Source organism: Pinus tabuliformis, chromosome 9, assembly GCF_031772625.1.
Source record: "Pinus tabuliformis cultivar Carrire ecotype Pingquan chromosome 9, CPIR1, whole genome shotgun sequence".
NCBI lineage: Eukaryota > Viridiplantae > Streptophyta > Pinopsida > Pinales > Pinaceae > Pinus > Pinus tabuliformis.
The window spans coordinates 1,880,375,545-1,880,394,401 of record NC_142307.1 but is presented as its reverse complement, the minus strand read 5'-3'; the positions used below and the strand labels follow the sequence as shown (position 1 = coordinate 1,880,394,401).

The window sequence follows — 18,857 nt, the reverse complement described above, 5'->3', positions numbered from 1 at the left end:
ATAGGGCTAGCTCTCCCCTTCCCCTGCCCACACAATGTGTCAAGCCCGGAATGATGCCCCGGAGGTTGATGCAGCTAGAAAGAAAAGTAAAAGCATAATTGGCCACATTCAACAGAAAAATACAACAAAATGCAACAGATGGTCAAGACAAACACATTTAGCACGTGGGAAAAAGCCAATACATGAGCTAAACCCCATCTCATGGCCATCACCCTGGTTCCTACAGGTTCTATGAGCCTCCTTCATCATATAAGAACCCATGATTGTCCCAACCCCTAGTGGGCAATGAACTGCCTTACCTTAAAAGAGGGTATCCACTGTTATATCTCACACATCATGCTCTCACCCCTTGAACCTTGAGCAGTTAATTGAAGAAAAATCATAAAAATGCAAAAGGCATATAAAGAAGGGTGGAAAAATCAAGGTCGGAGCACCTCATGTACCACGATTGCTCCCTCCTATATATTATATACCCAAGTGTGGGCTTCCCTTCTACTAGCTACCCTTGTACCCCAACATGTGGCCCAGGGTTGCCCCTTCTCATTCCCTACTCCATTCACCTCTTTATCACATGCCACCACCTTTTAAAGGATGTACCTTGGACATATTATCCCCTTTAGAAGTAGAAACCACCTAATGGGATACTTGGTTAACCCCATTTGGAGCTTAGAGACATTAGCACATGCCAAAGCCCATTATGGAAGGGCATGCCATTATGAAGTCCCCACCTGTGGTCCATGGTTTGTAAGCTCTTTTACTCTATTTCCTTGATGACTTGTTGTACTGGAAGGCTAGGGGATGCATTGGATCTTATGCAGGATTGTAGATGGTCTCCATCTTGGGTTTGGTCTCCCTATACGGGGTCCTAACCCTCCAAAGGGCTACATTGGCACATGTAGGGTGTGTGTTGAGAGCCATGGGCCTCCACAGCAGTAGACAACACTCCATGGATCCCCAGAGATGTTCAGAGATTGCTCGAGATTCACCTATTGGACGAAGAAGATGCACCTAGTTCACCTTTGCCCAGCTAGCCCCACAAATGTACCATGCACTTGGCAGCTGACCCAAGACTTGTAGGATGATGTGGCATCACCTACACCATCATCTGAGCCCTTACAAATGGTCTACAAGCATCTTCGACTTACTTGGAGACCCATGAGGTCACTTGTGTGCCCTCACAGCCATTGGGAGCACCACAGGTTTATTATGTGGAGAACAAGGGGCCAACCCCTTGTCCATTACTTTTGGAAGTCCATCTTATCATTTGGGCACTTGAGCACTTCATCGGGCCTCTTAGAGAGCCCAACGAAATGCATTGTTGATCATTCGACCTCTTGGGAGGCTTATTATTTTATTTGTGAGCTAATTTGGTGGGCTTGTCACCAATAGATAGTTATTTGCACATTATTTTAGTTGATGGGCTAATGTAGGCTCAAATTAGGTAACTCGAACTCCTAATGAGTGTACATGAATTCATTTGTATCATCACTTTTGATTGGATCATTCTTCTCTATAGAGAATTTCGCACTTTTTCTAGGATGATGAATTGGAGCATGGATGAATTTTGATGTTTGGATTAGAGTATTTTATCTTGGAGATTCTTTATTGTCAAATTGTTGATGATTGGATATGTTCTATTACATGTAAGTACAAACATTTAATGTTATTCTGGTTTTACTTTTATCATATGCATTGAATGGGACTTTCGTTGTACTAGGGCTAATTGTTGCATTACATAATTGCGAAATTGTGGAATTATTGTTTCTATATAGTATATAGCATCTCTCAATGTATGAGCCATGTATGTGAATGAAATATCCTAGGGATAATTCTAACAATGAATTTATCTTGATAAGCCATTTCTTTTTGCAAAGCGAAGTATAAAAGCTTTGGGGTCACTTCTTCTTGCCATAAAGGCCAAGCAAAGTTGTCCTCAAGGCCTCCTTGACTGAAATACGAAGTCCTTTCTCATCATTCTCCTAGACTCCATTCTCCCCAAGGGATTAGGGACTGATCTACCAAAAGGTGATCATTCAAAGAACATTTCCTCCATATCTTCCCTTTCTCTTATAGGTCTAGCCAAGTTGGGTCACCTAGGGCATCACTTTCCCGACAAAATGGCCATAGAAAAAGTTCGATCTCCTAGCCTCTACTACTCTGGTGTGTCCTCAAGGCCTCCTCCAAATTTGAAGCCATTCCGACGGTGGAGTTGTGAGATAACCCAAGCCCTAACTCTGAGATCAAACTTTGCTTTGGTATCCCCTAAGCTAGCACCTCATAGGATCAATTTGGCACCTTTAAGTTCAAATCATTGCTTTGATCTTTTCCCCTTCCTTGTCTGGGTTAAGAACATCCTTGGTTGTTAGATTCTCTCTCCTTAACCTACGTTGGGTCCACGTGTTCCCGTGTGGTCCCATACCCTTTTAAAGTCAATCCTTCAAGAACCATTCGGGAAGTCAAGTTCAATAAGGATTTTAGGATTGGGAAACTCCTTTACAAGGCATATTCCTCTAACCTAACCCTCAAATCCTCACCTCCTTATCCTAGAAATCTTTGTACCTTGCTTGAAGAGCAAGTAAGCTCCATTCTTTACCCCCTTCTAGGAAAAGGATCATTAAGGTCATTTCACATCCATTTGTTGATTCATCCTTCACAAGTGACTTCCATATACTAAGTCTCCTCCCATCGGTGAAAGTTCGTAAAGAGTAGGGAGTCTTAGCTGAGGTGACAGTGGGCTAAGTCTCCATTGTTTCCCTTGGCCTAGCAGTTGTCCCCTTTAGGAATCCCCTTTAGGCCCCCTGCTAGGCTCTTCCCAACAGTCTGTGAACTTGGAGCCCAAGGACTAGTGTACCTGTAAATCTCTATAAATTCTCAAGATAAATTGTTAATTCATATAGTGAATCAGATCACTTAAGATAACTCGTACCAACAGAATGTTCTTATCACCGGCAAATGAAATAACAATTAAAAATTATTCAGCACAATATAGGATAAACACAGCTAACACATATCACAAATCAACAAATAGAAAAACACCATGAACTAAACCCCGAAGTCTATCTATTATGATAAAAAATGTTTCCAATAGAGCAGCAGCTCAGTACAAGCGTTACAAAATTACCTCATCCAAAGATGGTAAATAGAAGCTCAATAGCTTATTTATATAGAGAAAACACCTCTAAGTGGAAAATAACGGCTAGTTGGCTTAATCCTCGTCAAAATAATCTCAGCCATCGAAAATAACTTGATCATCTTTTAATCTCCACTGTTGAATTTTTGCTTTTGAGGAAAAATTGGATTTTTTCTTAAAAACCATTTTTAATTAATCCAAAAATAAATATTTTGGATTAATTTCCTCAAAAAATTGACTTTGACTTAACCACCAAGGTCCAAGGGCTCAAATTTTCTCAAAATATACATTTTCCCTTAGTGGAGTACCTCCAAAATTTGACTTATTTTTAACCCACGAATTTTTTATTACTTTCCACTTCGAGAGAAATTAATTTCTCTATAATTATATTTTACTCAAAATTAATTAATTTCATGGCTTAGGAATTTTATTTAATTTAGCCAAAAAAAATAATTAATTGACTCTAGAGGGGAGTAATAATTTTTCCACTCTCAAATATTTTAGCCATGGTGTCTGACTGCGAGGGACCATGCACTAAAATATTTTCACATCAAAATATTACAATTAATTCAACCCTTAAAAGGGGAAATACATATTTAGATCGACCCTCAAGACATTACCCAATTCTGCAACACAATATGATCTAGTATGAAACCAAGTATGTTTATAATAAAATTATTTAGCCATGGTTTCTAATTATGAGAGACCATGCACTAAAATTATTCCTAAACACACTCTTACAATAGACTCGATATAACATTAGGACTCACCTAAGACTTTGTCAACGAATTCACCCTTGGAAGAAAAGTTTTGCCTATTTGGCGTGTTTACAAACACACATAATTTGGCAAGGTTAAAAACACTTCCTAAGATGAAATCCTTTGCCAAAATCAAAGGCTTACCTAAGAATTGTTACATAATTAAATGGTCATAGTAGCATCATTTACAACAAAACTTGCAAAAATTGGGTTTACAATGACAACTTCATGCTGGCATATGACTTTGATTTTCGAAAAATTATCTCGACTTTCCTATACACTGCTTTCTTGGATTGTTGGCAAAATTGTGGATAACTGTGCTCTTAAGTGAGTCTATATTGAGGGTTGGCCTAGTACCAGCAACCTCTCTCTTGCCTTCGAGCTGAAATGGAGGTTGACTTTCTTCCCTAGGTAGTACCCAATTGCCCAAAAAATTGTCACTTTCCACATATCCATTGACATATTTTACAAGTGATCCCTACACCACCGGGACTCTTCCCATCAGTGAAAGTCCTAAGAGTAGGGAGACTTAGTTGTGGTGACAGTGGACTAAGCCTCCACTGTTTCCCTTAACCTAGCAGTTGCCCTCTTAGGAACCCCTTTTAGGTCCCCTGCTGGTTTGAGTGGTAACATTTCTGGTGCCGTTGTCGAGGACACGAGACGTGTGTTTTGTTCCTCGTACGACATATTGACATATCATTATTGGCGACTCCACTAGAAGAACGAAGCCCTAGTTCTTCATTGAGCTTTGAAGTTAATGCTTGTAGGGTGAAGCAAGCATCTATCAAGGCACCTCAATTCACCCTGGCGACTCCATTATAATCTTAATATGCAAAATCATAGAGGATGGAGATTTCTCTTGGTCCTATATTTGAAAAACTCAATAACCAAGAGATTCAAGAGCTACAAAAGAAAGTTGTCGAACATGCACGAACTTTTCAAAATATGTTGGAGAGCATGGATATGGAATTCATGCTCAGGTTTTATAGGTCGCAAGTACAACTCGACATAGTAAGGTGTGCTTACGAAGAGGATCCTAGTCGTCTCCTTGACCTTGCTCACATAACTTGTGCCGTGAATATTTTGGATAACCTCATTAATATGAAAAAGAATATGTAGCATACCTAGAGGGGATAGTATGGGGTACAGAGGGAGATACCCAAGGGAATAATGTAATAATGGGATGGGCCATAGTTAATAAATAAAGTGGTTTACATGCATCATGTAAGGGACCACAAGTAGCTAGCCATAATGTGACAAGCCCATGGTATTAGATATATGGTATTGAGAGAACCATGGTAATGACCCATGGTATTGTATGTACGAATCCTATATAGAAGCTAAAGACTCCCCATTGAAAGATGTCAAAGATTATTGTACTGGCAAGCATATGGCTTGTGGAGTGTTCTCCTTCCTTAAGGAGTGATTGTATGGTGTTACCCTACCTCAAGGGTTTGATATTAATAAAGAGAAGCATTTTCATGTTATATTATTGGGTCGATCTTGTTATTTCTGGGTTTATTTCCATTTTTATATACTTACAGGGCAGATCGATTACAAAATACCTCCTCTGGGGATGACGAAGAGGTGGATCACAAGAGCCTCCAAGTCACGCAAGAAAGAATGGATGAATATAGTAGGTCATGCAGGGAGGTAGTAAGGGAATATAATTCTAATGAAGTTTTCTCTTGCTTATATGATGAAGAAGTGAAGCTTCATAAGATGAAATGTGAATATAAGGAGAACCCTACTAACGCTCTCCTCCTGGAAGCATACTACCAAAATCATGTAACAAATACCTTAGCCATTGTTCTTCAAGAGAAGAGAGAAGAAGAGAGGTCTCACTTATCGACCAACCAAGATGAAGATGACCTTGAGGATCTCAGTGATGAGCAGGAAGATGAGTCCTCATCGGGGTTGCAGGATGGATACGATTATTTTGAGAGTACATCTGCTGAGGAGAATGAAATTATGGAAAGTAGGGCCGAGACTGACTTTACCTTTCTCAAGGATATCACTCCTAATGAATCCCCTTTTGAAAACCTTGAGGAAGGTGATCCCGTAAGCTCCTTGGAAAGTGACATTGGAGATTATTTCCTCATTAAAAAGGAGAAGTGGGAAATTGTTGGGCCCCAATTTGATTGTGCTCCAATTTATGATACTGACAGGGAAGATGAGATTGAGATTGGTTCTTCCTTTATCCCGAACATTACTTGCAATGACATATCCATCGATACCTTTGGGAAATAGTATTATTATTTTCCCTTGCATGAAGAAGGACAATTGGAAATGACTGATTCCCCTTTTAACAAAAGCCCAATCTTTGATGCTTATAATGAGGAAAATAATGAGGCTCCCACCTACCCACCTCAGGGCTATGTATTCAAATCACTTGAGCCTCTAAATTGTGGAGAAGGAAATCCCATCAAATATGACACTTCGCCCTCCCCTTTGCCTTCCCCTCTTGTTCATCACCTTGAGTCTCCCTCAAGTAATTTCCTCGTCTCTTTTGATATGACCTTCAATGACAATGTCCCTTTTCCCCTTTTTGAATATGGTGTCAAGGAGGAACCCTTCATTGAATATAATTTATCCCCTTTGACACATCATTAGGATTATGATCACTCCGCGACCTCCCCTCCCCGCTGTGACCATCACATTGAGAGACCTATTTGTCACACTCCTTCTTCCTCTCACCCTTTGTTCCCCTCTCATCATAACCATGTGACATCCTCAAAGCATGATATTACAAGCAGTGATTGTGATGAGGAGTTCTCGAGAGTGAACATTCATTCCTCCATTTTGTACCTAAAAGGGGAGCCCTAGACCTCTAGAATGACCAATTTTCTTTCTCCTAGGACCTCCCTCTACCTCGAATGGAGATCATATTTTCCCTTCTCCCACCCGCCTCGTCCACCATGTGACTATGTTCTCATTCGATTTGGGGGTTCCTACATGAGTAATCATATTGGCAGGCATATGTATATTGATGTGATGATATGTTGGTTGTACTGGCTTTATGATTACACTTAGTATTAACATTACTATATGCATGTTAGGGTAGGATGCATTGCATGCTGATTTTCCTCATTATAACTAAATGCATATGATGTTTCTCATGACACATTAGGTTTAGGTTAAAAAAAATTGCATATTTTATTTCTTGTTGGTTTATGGGCTAACATTAAGCATGGGTGATCATAAGACACCGTGAAAAACATGTTTTCCCGTGGCTTTGATCATTGACATGTGCAGATAATAGGTCTACGGTGACCAAGAGATTGCTAGAGTTCTCGTGACCTCTCGTTCAAGTGGCCTCATCCACTTCTTCAAGAGATCACGTCCCAATTGGAGCCAAATGTTACCCACCATTTCATGTGTGATATCCCCAAGAGAATTTTTTCACAATGATGGACCTCAGTGAGCAGCCAACAGCGCCTAGCAACCTCCTGCTAGCTCGTTGTGTCGTTTCTCTACCACCTGAGCCAGCCATGTGGTCCCTCACCCACCTATATTGATCATATGTTTGAAGGTGGGCCTCCCGAATCTAAAGGTATGTCCTATCATTTGGTAATTGAGTATTGGGTTTACTTCTCATGGATACTTTTGGGTATGGATTGATGGGGGTATTTGGCGGAAAGGGTGAGCTTAGTTTGTGCAATTGTCCCCTTGATCGCTTTTGGATGTTACCCTTGTATCTTAGTCCCGTCGGATCTCCTTTATCGACAATTTGGTTCTAGGGTGGTACTGCTTGGGAAAACCCGACTTTGGGTGCGTGGTCCCGCTCTTTATCCGCATATATTACTCCCTTTCCACTCACTATACCCCATTCATCATTTCTCCCACCTGGGTCCACATTTCCATTCTGGGTCCACATAGGGCCAACCTCCCTATCCCCTTGCCCCCACCTTGGGTCAGGCCTAGAATGATGCCCCGAAGGTTGAAGCAACTAAAAGAAAAAGAAAAAAGCATAATTGGCCACATTTAACAAGAAATTGTACCACAAAATGCAAAAGATGACCGAGGCAAAAATAATTAGCACGTGGGCAAAAGCCAATGCATGAGCTCTACCCCAATCCATGGTCATCACCCTGGTTCCATAGGCCCTAGATGAGCCTCCTTTATCATTCAGGAACCCATGATTGTCCCAACCCCTGGAGGGCAATGAACCGCCCTACCTAAAAGGGGGTAATCATTGCTATATCTTACACATCATGCTCTTGTCCTTTGAGCCCCGAGCAGTTAATGAAAGAAAATTCATAAAAGGCAAAAGGCATATAAAGAAGGGTGGAAAAATCAAGGTCGGGGCACCTCGTGTACCACAATTGCTCCCTCCTACGCATTACATACCTAGGTGTGGGCTTCCACTTATCCAACTACCCCTATGTCCCAATATGTGGCCCAGGGTTGCCCCTCTCATTCCCTATTCCATCCCACTTATTTATCACTTAGCACCCCCATTAGAGGATGTACCTTGGACATACTATCCCCTTTAAGGGTTGAACCATCTAATAAGGTACTTGGTTAACCCCCTTTGGATCTTGGAGACACTAGCACATGCCAAAGCCCACTACGGAAGGGCATGCCATTATGAAGTGCCCACTTTGTTATTCATGATTTGTAAACTCTTTTACCCGATTATTTTAATGACTAGTTGTACTGAAAGCCTATGGACGCATTGGATCTTATGCAGGATTACAGGTGGTTTCCATTTGGGTTTGGTCTCCCTATACAGGATCTTAATCCCCAGAGGTCTACATTGGCACATATAGGGTGTGCATAGGGAGCCATTGGCCTCCACAACAGCAAACAGCGCTCCACAGATCTTCATCGATGCTCAGAGACTACTAGCAATCCACTTTTGGGATGATGGTAATATGCTTGGTACATTATGCCCAGCAGGCCCCCACAGGAGCCCCACACTCTTGGCAGGTGTCCTAGGACTTATACAATGTCATGGCAGCATTCATTCCACCACTCAAACCCTTGCAGAGGATCTACAGGCATCTCTAATTCATATGGAGACCCATGGGGTCATTTATGTGCCCTCAGACCCACTAGGAGCACCACAGGTCTACTACTTGGAGAACAAGGGGCCACCCCCTTGTCCATCATATTCCGAGGAATTTATTCCTCAGTATGGCACTTCAGGACATTATTAGGCCTTTGGAGGGCCCCATGACATGTAAATATTATTATTTGGCCCCTTGTGAGGCTTATTTTTACACTTGTGAGCTAGTTTGGTGGGCTTGTCACCAATAGGGGTTTTATTTGCACATTATTTTACCATTAGGGGCTAATGTAGGCCCATAGAGTAATTCAAACTCCTTAGGAGGCTATATATTGATGTTAGATACATTCATTTGGATCATCACTTAACTTGGGATCACTCTAATCATAAAGAACTTCGCATTTTTTCCTTGGAGGATAATTTTTGGACATGGATGAATTTTGACGTATGGATTTGGGCTACTTTTCTTGTCTTGGAGCTTTGTCTTGCAAACGAAATGCTGGTTGGATATATTCTATAACGTTGTAAGTAAATTTTGACACTGTTATTCTTGTTGTTGCATACCGCTAAAATTAGGGCTAGTTGCTACATTATTGAAATGTGGAATTAAGCATGTTTTGGCTAATTTAATGTATGGGCCAATGTTATATGAATGAAATGTCCTAGAGATTATTTGTCTCGATAAGATTGCATCATTTGCTTTGAAGTATAAATGCTTGAAGGTCACTTTTCTTTTCTTTCTCTCAACATTGGATGAAGCTGACTTTCCGGGCCTCCTTGATCAAGAAACCAAGTTCTTACTCATCATCATCCTTGACTCCATATCCCCAAGTGAATTAGGCATTGATCCCTCATAAAGGTTGATCATTTTAACCCTCTTTTTACCCTTTTCCCCTTTTTCCCTAAGTCTAGCCCCATTAGGTCACCTAAGGCATCAATTTCCTGAGAATTGACCCAAGGAAAAATTTCGATCTCCTACAAGCTATTACGTTGGTGGGTCCCCTCCCTCTCCTCCAAATTTGAGGCAATTCTAACAATGGAATCTCTGGGAACCCCAAGCCTTAGCTCTAGGATTGAATTTTGCCTAGGCATCCCTAAGGCTAGACGTCAACAGGATCAATTCAACCTTTTGAAGTAAACATTCTTGTTTAGTCATTTCCTTTCACCTTGTCCAGGATAGGAACATCATTGGTTGCTACATTCCATCCCCAAACCTGGACTGGGTCCACTTGGCCCCGTGTGGTCCCACTTCTCAATAAAGATTATTTGTCAAGGACCATTTGGGAATCCAAGTTTCCCAAGGATTATAGGGATTGAGAACCTCGTCTATAAGCCTATTCCTTCTCCCTCAACCCTCCAATCCTCACCCCTTACCCCTGGAGGACTAAGTCCCTTTCTTAAAGGGCAAGCAAGTTTCATTCTTCACTCCATCCTTGGGAAAGAGTTTCCAGGGTCACTTTCCACCTATCCATTGACATATACTTTACAAGTGATCCCTACACTACTGGGACTCCTCCCATCGGTGAATGTTCATAAAGCGCAGGGAGACTTAGCTGTGGTGACAGTGGGCTAAGCCTCCACTGTTGCCCTTAACCTAGCAATCTCCCTCTTAGGAACCCCTTTTAGGTTCCCTACTGGTTTGAGTGGTAACAAGACCCATTTTCTATCATACCACCTCAATATTAACTAAGTTTGCTCCTTTGGTTCCTTCTTGTCATTGTGATACTTTAATATCCCCACTCATTGCTTTTATTCTTCCATGTAACTTTATACTAGCTGCTTTTCTAGTTTCATGTAGGTCCATAGTAAGTCTAATGAAACTCACGTTCTTGCCTCAACGAATGTTGTTTCTCATGGTGTTGATGGTGGAGATATGCATCAACCTTCACTATTTGTTATTCTTTCTTTTCCTCTTCAACAACTATAATTCTAATGTACAGTACTCCATAGAATCTTTCTCATGTTCTTCCCTTTTATCCCTTTTTCTGAGGTTCTTAGCGGAGCTTGTCTTCCAATGCTTCCTAGGCTTCTTTTTCTATTCATCTTCATCTAATTTGTTTATGGGTTCTAAAAATGGTTACACTGTGTTGACCTCTACCGGTCAACTACCCATGCAGTACCCCCCCCCTTTTTCTTTGCAAGAAAGGGACAGCACCTGATCAGCGTGTCCGTGCCATCCAGCAGTCATCAGCAGCTTGATCAATCTAATTGTAAACCCAGTCTGCATGTATTAATTGTAAATAATCTTAGCAGATATGAGTCGTGTATGTGAATTGCCTAGGTGGACCTAACTTTCTAGTGGTAATCTACGTCCCGGAAGGTTTTTCGTCTCACCGATCCATGGATCGGCAGAGTTTTCCTTCAAACCTGACCCCAAAGCCGGGATGGATTTTGTCATTGGAATTTTAGGAGAATCCTAGTGTGTTGATCTGCTAGATTATAGTTGTGTCGCAGAACTGGGTGATTTGTGAGGGTCTATGTTAAAGGGGTTTTCTCCCTTAAGATGTAAATTGTAAAAGTCATGATGTAATGTGTCCTGAGGGTCGAAAAATGTTTTAAATCCCCTCATGAGTCCTAAGTCCTAGGTCCTAGGTGATGTTTCCGAAGGCTTAGTTCGATGATCCATTTTAAAATGAATTAAAAAAATTTAAAAATGAATAAAAATAATAAAATAAATAAAAATTAAAAAATGAAATAAATAATAAATAATAAAAAAATTAAAAAAATAAAGCAAAAACCCTAACTAATAAAATAATAATATTTTAAGTGAATAAATCGACGGATGAGATCAAGAGATGTCTTGATCCTCATCAACGGTCGAGATCATTTCTACATGGATCACTCGAACTAGCCGTTGGGATCATTTCCTTTAAGTAGGGTGCTAGGGGTCATTTTCAGATCATTGGAAGATCTGTGAGTCTAAGACTGAAGAAGCTCTCTTGTAAATCTGTTTCTGGTTAATAAAAGAAGACTTTGGGGTCCATATCTTGCTGGTGTTACTCTCTTGAAATGCTGTGAGATTGTTTAATTTTCTGCATATGTTATTTTCAGCCATTAATAATAGCTTTTTGTAGAGTATTGTGGGCACAGGTATCTTGTTCACTTGCTAGGGTTTGAGTGTTGTTAGGGTTTCTGAAGTAATGGCAGGTATCTCCATTACTGTTTGAGATCTAGCAGCATTTTTGCCCTCTTTATTGACGGTTGTTTTGAGCTGTGCAGAAAACATTTTCTGAAGGAATTTTGTGGGCGTTCGGGGAAGTTCTCGGCTGAACCAGCCAACTCCCGCAAGCATTTTTTGCTAAGCCCAGTTGGATTTGATCCTGGGTCTATCATTCGGTTTATTTTTCTAATTTGCATGAGAGATTTTCTGAAGTTCTTCACAGTGAAAATCTGAAAGTTTTATTTCTTTAAAATATTCTTGTTCTTATTGCTAAATCTGGCTGTGAAGGGGCCAAATCTGTACATTAATCAGATATTTTAGGGTTTCAAATTTTTCTGATCTAGGGTTTCAAATTTTTCTGATCTAGGGTTTCAAATTTTAGTTTCGCTTAGGTCAGGTTTATTTAGGATTTTGATTTTGGTTTTTATTATTTTTGGGTGATTTCAGGTGGCAGAAGCAAACACCAAATATCGATCTGAGGGCCAAGCCACGCAGACCTCCATCATTTAAAGTTGCAAACCATACGATCAAAGCTGTCTGAAAACGCAAGACATCGAAGCTGAAAAGAGATTATTAGTTGTGTCCTTGCCTCCATTGTCTGAGCCGCAGTCTATCAGCATAAAGGCATACTGCAGAGGGCGTGACTGCTAGACGGTAATCATACTTGGGTGTTGAATCCGTGAGCAGTTTTCCGTATGATCCACGCACCTGCAAATAAATGATACGGGCCAGATGATAAAGGAAAGTTCTCTGCGGCTAAGAGATCATTCAAACGTCAGTCAATCACTGCGCATTAATCCACGCAGCCAATCATCACTGTGGGTTATCTGCGTCTCTCAGGAGATCGATCCACAGGCTATCACTGGCTCAGAGGTTAGTTATATGTTTCACATGTCTGCGTTTTTCATGGTAATAAATCGAACCAGCGGACAAGGGTCTTCAGCTCCAGCATTTACACCAAAGTATATCAACGCGCATTGGATTTTCCTCATCGACATTTGCGTGGCCAGGTCATGGTTTTTCTGAGTTACGATTCTTCAAGCGCCGGATTTGACTTGGCATAAAATCGACTTACATTTCTCTGCCGTCTGCTATCAACACGCCATTTGCTGGTGATTGAGCCTGCACAAACCTAAAGATCAGTGGAAATCAGATTAAAATCATTCAACGCTTTGAAAAATTCTGCCAAGACCCTGAATGCGTCTTCGACTGCGTTTCAAGCAATTTCCACGCGGAGTGCTCACGAGTTTTGGCGTAAATCGGCTCAGAGAAATCAAATCGTTCTCCTGATCGCCGTCTTGAGGGTCTGCGTGCGTGTTACCAGGTAAATCAGTTCAGAGTGAAATCATTCATACATTCAGGTTAGCCTTCATTCAAGCTCTGGAAACGGTATACGTCAATTTCTTTTCCATTGTAACGCAGAGGGTAAGCATCAAAACGAAAACTTTAGGGCGGCACTTTCGTTAGACTTTTTTTTTTTTATGCGTAGTTATGTTTTACGTTTCATTTAGATTAAAAAAATTTATGTTTCCTTCATTTAGAATTTTAGATTTACGATTTTGTTACATTATAATTAGATTTTAATCATTTTAAGTTTTGATTTTAATTTTAATTTAGAGTTAAATTTTGGTAAGTTTACTTTATATTAGATTTTAAGTTTAAAGATTTGTAAATTTTAGATTTTTTCTAAATTTTCATATTTATAAAAAATCAAAAAATCAAAAAAGTATATATATGCATATAAAAGATCTGTAGTCTTAGGTTTGGTTAGAATTTTTTGTTTAGATTTATATTTTGTTAGATTTTAAATTTTTAGATTTTAATAGTTAATCATTTTCTTTTTAGATTTTTATTATATGGAAATTAAAAAATAAAAAATAAAAAAGATTTTTGGTTTAGTTTAATTTTTTTATTTATAGTTTAGTTTTAGATTTATTTTTTAGATTTAAAAAAAAAAAAAAAAAAAAAAAAAAATTAAAATTTCGAAAAAATAAAAAATAAAAATTTCGTGGAAAATTATTTTGCCAGATTCAGTGGTTTTTCATTGTTTTCATTGTCATATCTTTCATGCTGAGATCTAAATTTTCAAGTCGAGATGCGAAATTGATATCTGGTTAATGGTTTATGATTCGTGGTGGTTTAAAGCATTCATTTTTTTGAAAATTCTCAATTGCTGAATATCGTTTTGGTCATTCTAAGAGCATTGTGATTTAGCTGATGATAGATGATTGATGTTCATGGTCCATATTTTTATATCATTTAACAAGTAATCGTTTTAACCACAATCTCTTAAGGCACTGGTCTGCTAAATTAATCAAATCCATCGAGTGCTTTTTATATCGTATCTCGTGTCTCCCAACCAACTGGTCAACAGTTGGTCTCATCATCTCACAGGGACTACCCCCCTTAGCCGCGGGAGACAGGCTTAAATGGAGGGATCGGGGATCAGAGTGACAGCCCCCGGTCTGAGGGTTGTCGTGTCAATCCACGCGACAACACACTGTAATGAATTTTTCCATGTTCTACCTTGGGACCTTGGTTTTTAAGAAGAGAAATAATTGCAATGTGATTTTATTTTTCTTGTACCAAAGTTCCACGAACATCTTATGCATATTGATATTAATCATACCAAATGAGTCCACCCAGAAATATCCATATCAATAACGTAAAAATATGAATGCAAAACATATTTATCCATGGTAATCTTCAAATCCTCAGAAATCTAAACAATCTCCCCCTCAACCTATGTCCTCTAGATATGCTTTGCAGGAAGTTGGAACCTACAATTGTTTAGCCAAGTCAACATTGATAAGTCATGTTTTTTGCTAGGCTTTATGGAAATATTGACCTTCTCCTATTGAAGGGATCCATGAAGCTATGTTAGGAAATTTTCCAATGCACATAAATCCCTATGGCTCCCTGTATTCTTCTTCATTGCATGGGACCACTTGTCTAAAAATACATTTTCAGATTTTTCGTCAAAAAGCCTTAACTTCTCGCAAGTGTAAAGCAACTTCCACCATATGGCACCATCGGCCTTTTAGATTAATGTATGGAATATTAAGAGTTGGAGATTTTGACTTTATACCATTTATGTATACTTCACCATCAGATTCTCCTGTAAAATACCTCCTCCTTGTGAAAATCCCAAATTTGAACTGGGGTTTTGAAGAAATAGCTCATTTTCAATGTAGCTCCTTTGCGCAAATACAATTTTCAAGGCCACAAATTTATAACCCCAATCTAAAAATAACATCAAATTATGTTGCTAATGGAATAGATCCAAAGGTAATATACCATACTTTTAAAAATTTGTTCCAACTATAGTATGTTTCAACTAGTGTGTTGAGATTGCAATTTAAAAATGTTGTAACTTCCTCAATCTTTGTTCAACATCACTTTTATGACCACAATTCAAAAATGGCATCAAATATTGCTTCTAATGTAATAGATCTAGATGTAAATGGACACGCCAATATAAATTTAATCCATTTATTGTTTGGTTGTCCTAAGGCTTTGTACCTACAATTTAAAATGATTGCAACTTCCTCAATATTTCTCTAATCACCCCAATTCGAACATGACATCAAATTCTACTTATAATGGAATTGATTCAAATGTAATTAATTGCACCATTAAAAAGTTATTTCAAACATACCTTAGAAAAAAATATCTTCAAATCTGAAAAGAAAAGAAAAAATATCTCCCACTACCCAAATCGATGCTTCGATACCACTCGAATGTTCTAGATATGCAAAATGAAAGAACACAAGAATTTAGAAAATGCCCTTAAGGTACAACCACACCAACAATTACTCGTTAAAGAAGTAACCACTCCACAAGTAATGTTTTTTGCAATACAAATCTAACATGCTCAATACCATGATATACATATGTATAAATACTCTCATATGTACTCCTAGGGGCCCATGTCCATAACCCCTTATTATTACACTCCATAAATATTACCTACCAACTAACTTGTGGACCTTGTTCAGTAAGTATAGCCAAATTACATTAATTAACCTCCCCGGTACCTAAGACTTTGTCACTTATGTGCTTTGGCACATACAATGAACATATATTATGTCTTTGGCTTGTTCACTTATTACAAGTACTCCTAGGGGACCATGCCAACTACCACTCAGTACTACACTTCATAAAATATTACCTGCCAACCAACTTGTGCGCCTTATTTATGAGTATGGCCACAATACATTAATTAGTCTTCTTAGGCCTAGCACTTTGTCAATTATGTGCTTTAAAATATACAATGAATAGATATTATAGGTTTGGATTGTTTGCTATTACTATTTTTTGAGTTTTATGCCATTTAGACCCATTGACAAATAGAGTTTCGCAACTCGTCAACAGAAGGTTGCCAGTTCAGTGAAGGTGAGACGCTGATATTGCCCCCGCCAACATTCGAGTCACTTCTATCACAAGCTCGTATTTGTGCTCATGCTTATGGATGTGCCAACACACATAACAGCAATTGGGGCCAAGCGCAAAGCCTTGCTATCTTTGGCAGAATAGATAACCCCCACTCACGGCCTCTTACCCAAAGGACTCCGAATTTAATGGTATTAATTGCTATTTCTCCCAAGTTGGGTTCAGCCATGCTAGCCATATTAGGCAGCTATTACAAACACAAAAAACCACTACTCAGCCTAATACTCTTGATCTATAAAGCATTGTGCCTTGCCTGGTAATAAAAACAAAGTGAATCGACCTGATTGTATTGATTTCTATAGCATTGTGATTTGCCTGGTGCTCAATGCACCCAAACTGTCTGAACTGATGTATTCCTCCAATCATCTAAAGCATTTCTATGCATCAGCAAACTCTGGCAATTGGATCATTATTTGCCAGTTGCTTGCATCTCAAGAGAGGGGAAGGTGGTTTTGTTCCAATCAATCATTCAGATTGAGAAATTATATTGGAGAAAAACGGTTGGACCAAGCAATTGAGTTTAGTCCAATAGTGGTTGCTCTGCTATGCGCAGCAAAACAAGCAAAGAGTAATTATCGATATCCGAGTTACACAGAGTACGCACTGTTTGGGAGAGAGAAAGGACTATATTATCTAGAGTACAATAGGTCAGTCTCGTGCATTTTTCTGAAAAAATAAAGCAGCTGGGTTTTAAAACCATACAAGACCCTAGCGGTAATAGAATTGGCCCTAGTAGCCATGGAAATAAAACTGAGTAAAAATAAAGCATTTTAAACATCTATCTCCATATTCACTACAATAATTCTACACCCTGCGGGACTGTAAAAGCTCTATTCAAACAAAGTGCAGTAATTCCACCGTCTCGCTCCAAGAAAAGAAGAAAAATAAAACAGAAACAAAACAGGGCAATTAAAAGTTCATTGAAGCAGCAAAGAGAGGTGGTGTCATAGGTTCGGTCGAGAAATGAACTTACATCGTTCGATAAGAGGAGTTCGCAAGCAACTTTTACTCTCTTCTCTGTGTTGGAGGCAGATTATGCCGCCTCCGAGCGAGAAAAGTTATATATGTTGAAGGCGCCAACTATTCCTGCTCCGTCGAAAATAAAAGCTGGCCAGGAAAGAGGGAAGCCAATTCAATGGTGTGTTTGTCTTTTATCATTTTAAATTATTTTTTCAGTGAATGGGAGGGCTTTCGGTATATGGGAGGATTTTATTATTTTGGTAATGTTAAATATGGGCGGATATTAAATTAAAATGGAAAATCATATATGGATTAATAAATATAGATTAAATGAAAATAAAAATAAATAATGATGAGGGATATTTATTAATATTAGCATGATTTATTAGATTTTAACAGGTAGAAGATTATTTATAAGTTTTTAGCTTTTTATTTTTATGTTGAAAAAGTATTCTTCTTCTTTTTTATTTAAAAGGTTAAAGAGATTAGTATTGTTTTATATATTTTAAAAATAAGATTGATTGTGAATATAAGATGGACCAAAAAAAATTATATTCAATTTTTTTAGTGTGGCAAACTGTAAATTTAAAAATTTGGAGGGGATTTATTATTTTTAGAATGTTAATATGTGTATATCAAAATTAAAACCAGCGTGGATCTATTTTAACTCAAGATCTATCAAGTGCTTAGAGGTTTTTGAGTGTAAAATTTGAGAAAAAGTTTGCACAGATTTAATTTCTTTGATCCAGAGTTAAGATTGATCCAGACTAGTTTAATTATTAATAATTAATCATTATAATTATTTATTTTTTAAATGTAAATTTAAATTTATTTTTTAAATGTAGTTTGACCGAGTCGAAGTGTTTTAATTCATAATTATAAATATTAATTCTATTCATTTATGTAATTTGACCTAGTCAAAATGTTTAGATAACATAACAAGACATTAGCCCCGAGGGTTAGCTCAATTGGTCGAGTCCCCATCATTAAAGCATCTTTGTTATTAAGAGGTCACAAGTTCAATTCTCTTGACACTCTCGGAGTCAGGCTCTATGGTTGAGCTAACAAGATGGGATCCCTTCGGTTGGATCTGTCTGGTACAAATATTCTGTGAATGTGGCGGTCACCGATCTCTAAGGTCCATGAACCACATAGGAAAAAACATAACAAGACATTACAACATCCAGGATTAGATGTAATGATTAACCCAAGCTAGATCCATCTTAATTTGGATCAGTCAAATGCCAAGAGGGATCAATTCTCTTTTCAATCTAAAAGATGTTTGCATCTCAAGAGATTTGATCCCACTTGGTGCTTGGTAGATCCGAAATTAAGATGGATCTAGGCTAGTTTTATAATTATAATGATTAATTTTACGTTTTTTTA

The 18,857-nt window shown here is 38.5% G+C and overlaps 1 protein-coding gene across 3 annotated transcripts in view; it reads right to left on the bottom strand.

Moving 5' to 3' along the window:
• LOC149156421 (double-strand break repair protein MRE11-like) overlaps window positions 1–17,665 on the bottom strand; it is a 323,361-nt gene extending 305,696 nt beyond the window's left edge. Inside the window, exons 1-2 of one of the 3 annotated variants that reach the window (XM_089438149.1) lie at window positions 17,485–17,664; window positions 15,718–15,804 (exon numbers count right to left, since the gene is read on the bottom strand). Coding sequence is in view for 2 of the 3 variants with exons in the window: in XM_089438150.1 (XP_089294276.1) it covers window positions 17,485–17,486 (2 nt within the window). In the remaining variant the exon portion in view is untranslated. Of the gene's footprint in view, window positions 1–15,717; window positions 15,805–17,484 lie in introns of all 3 variants that reach the window. The other 2 variants (XM_089438150.1, XM_089438148.1) reach the window with 2 other exon arrangements.
• Between the last annotated feature and the right edge of the window lie 1,192 nt (window positions 17,666–18,857).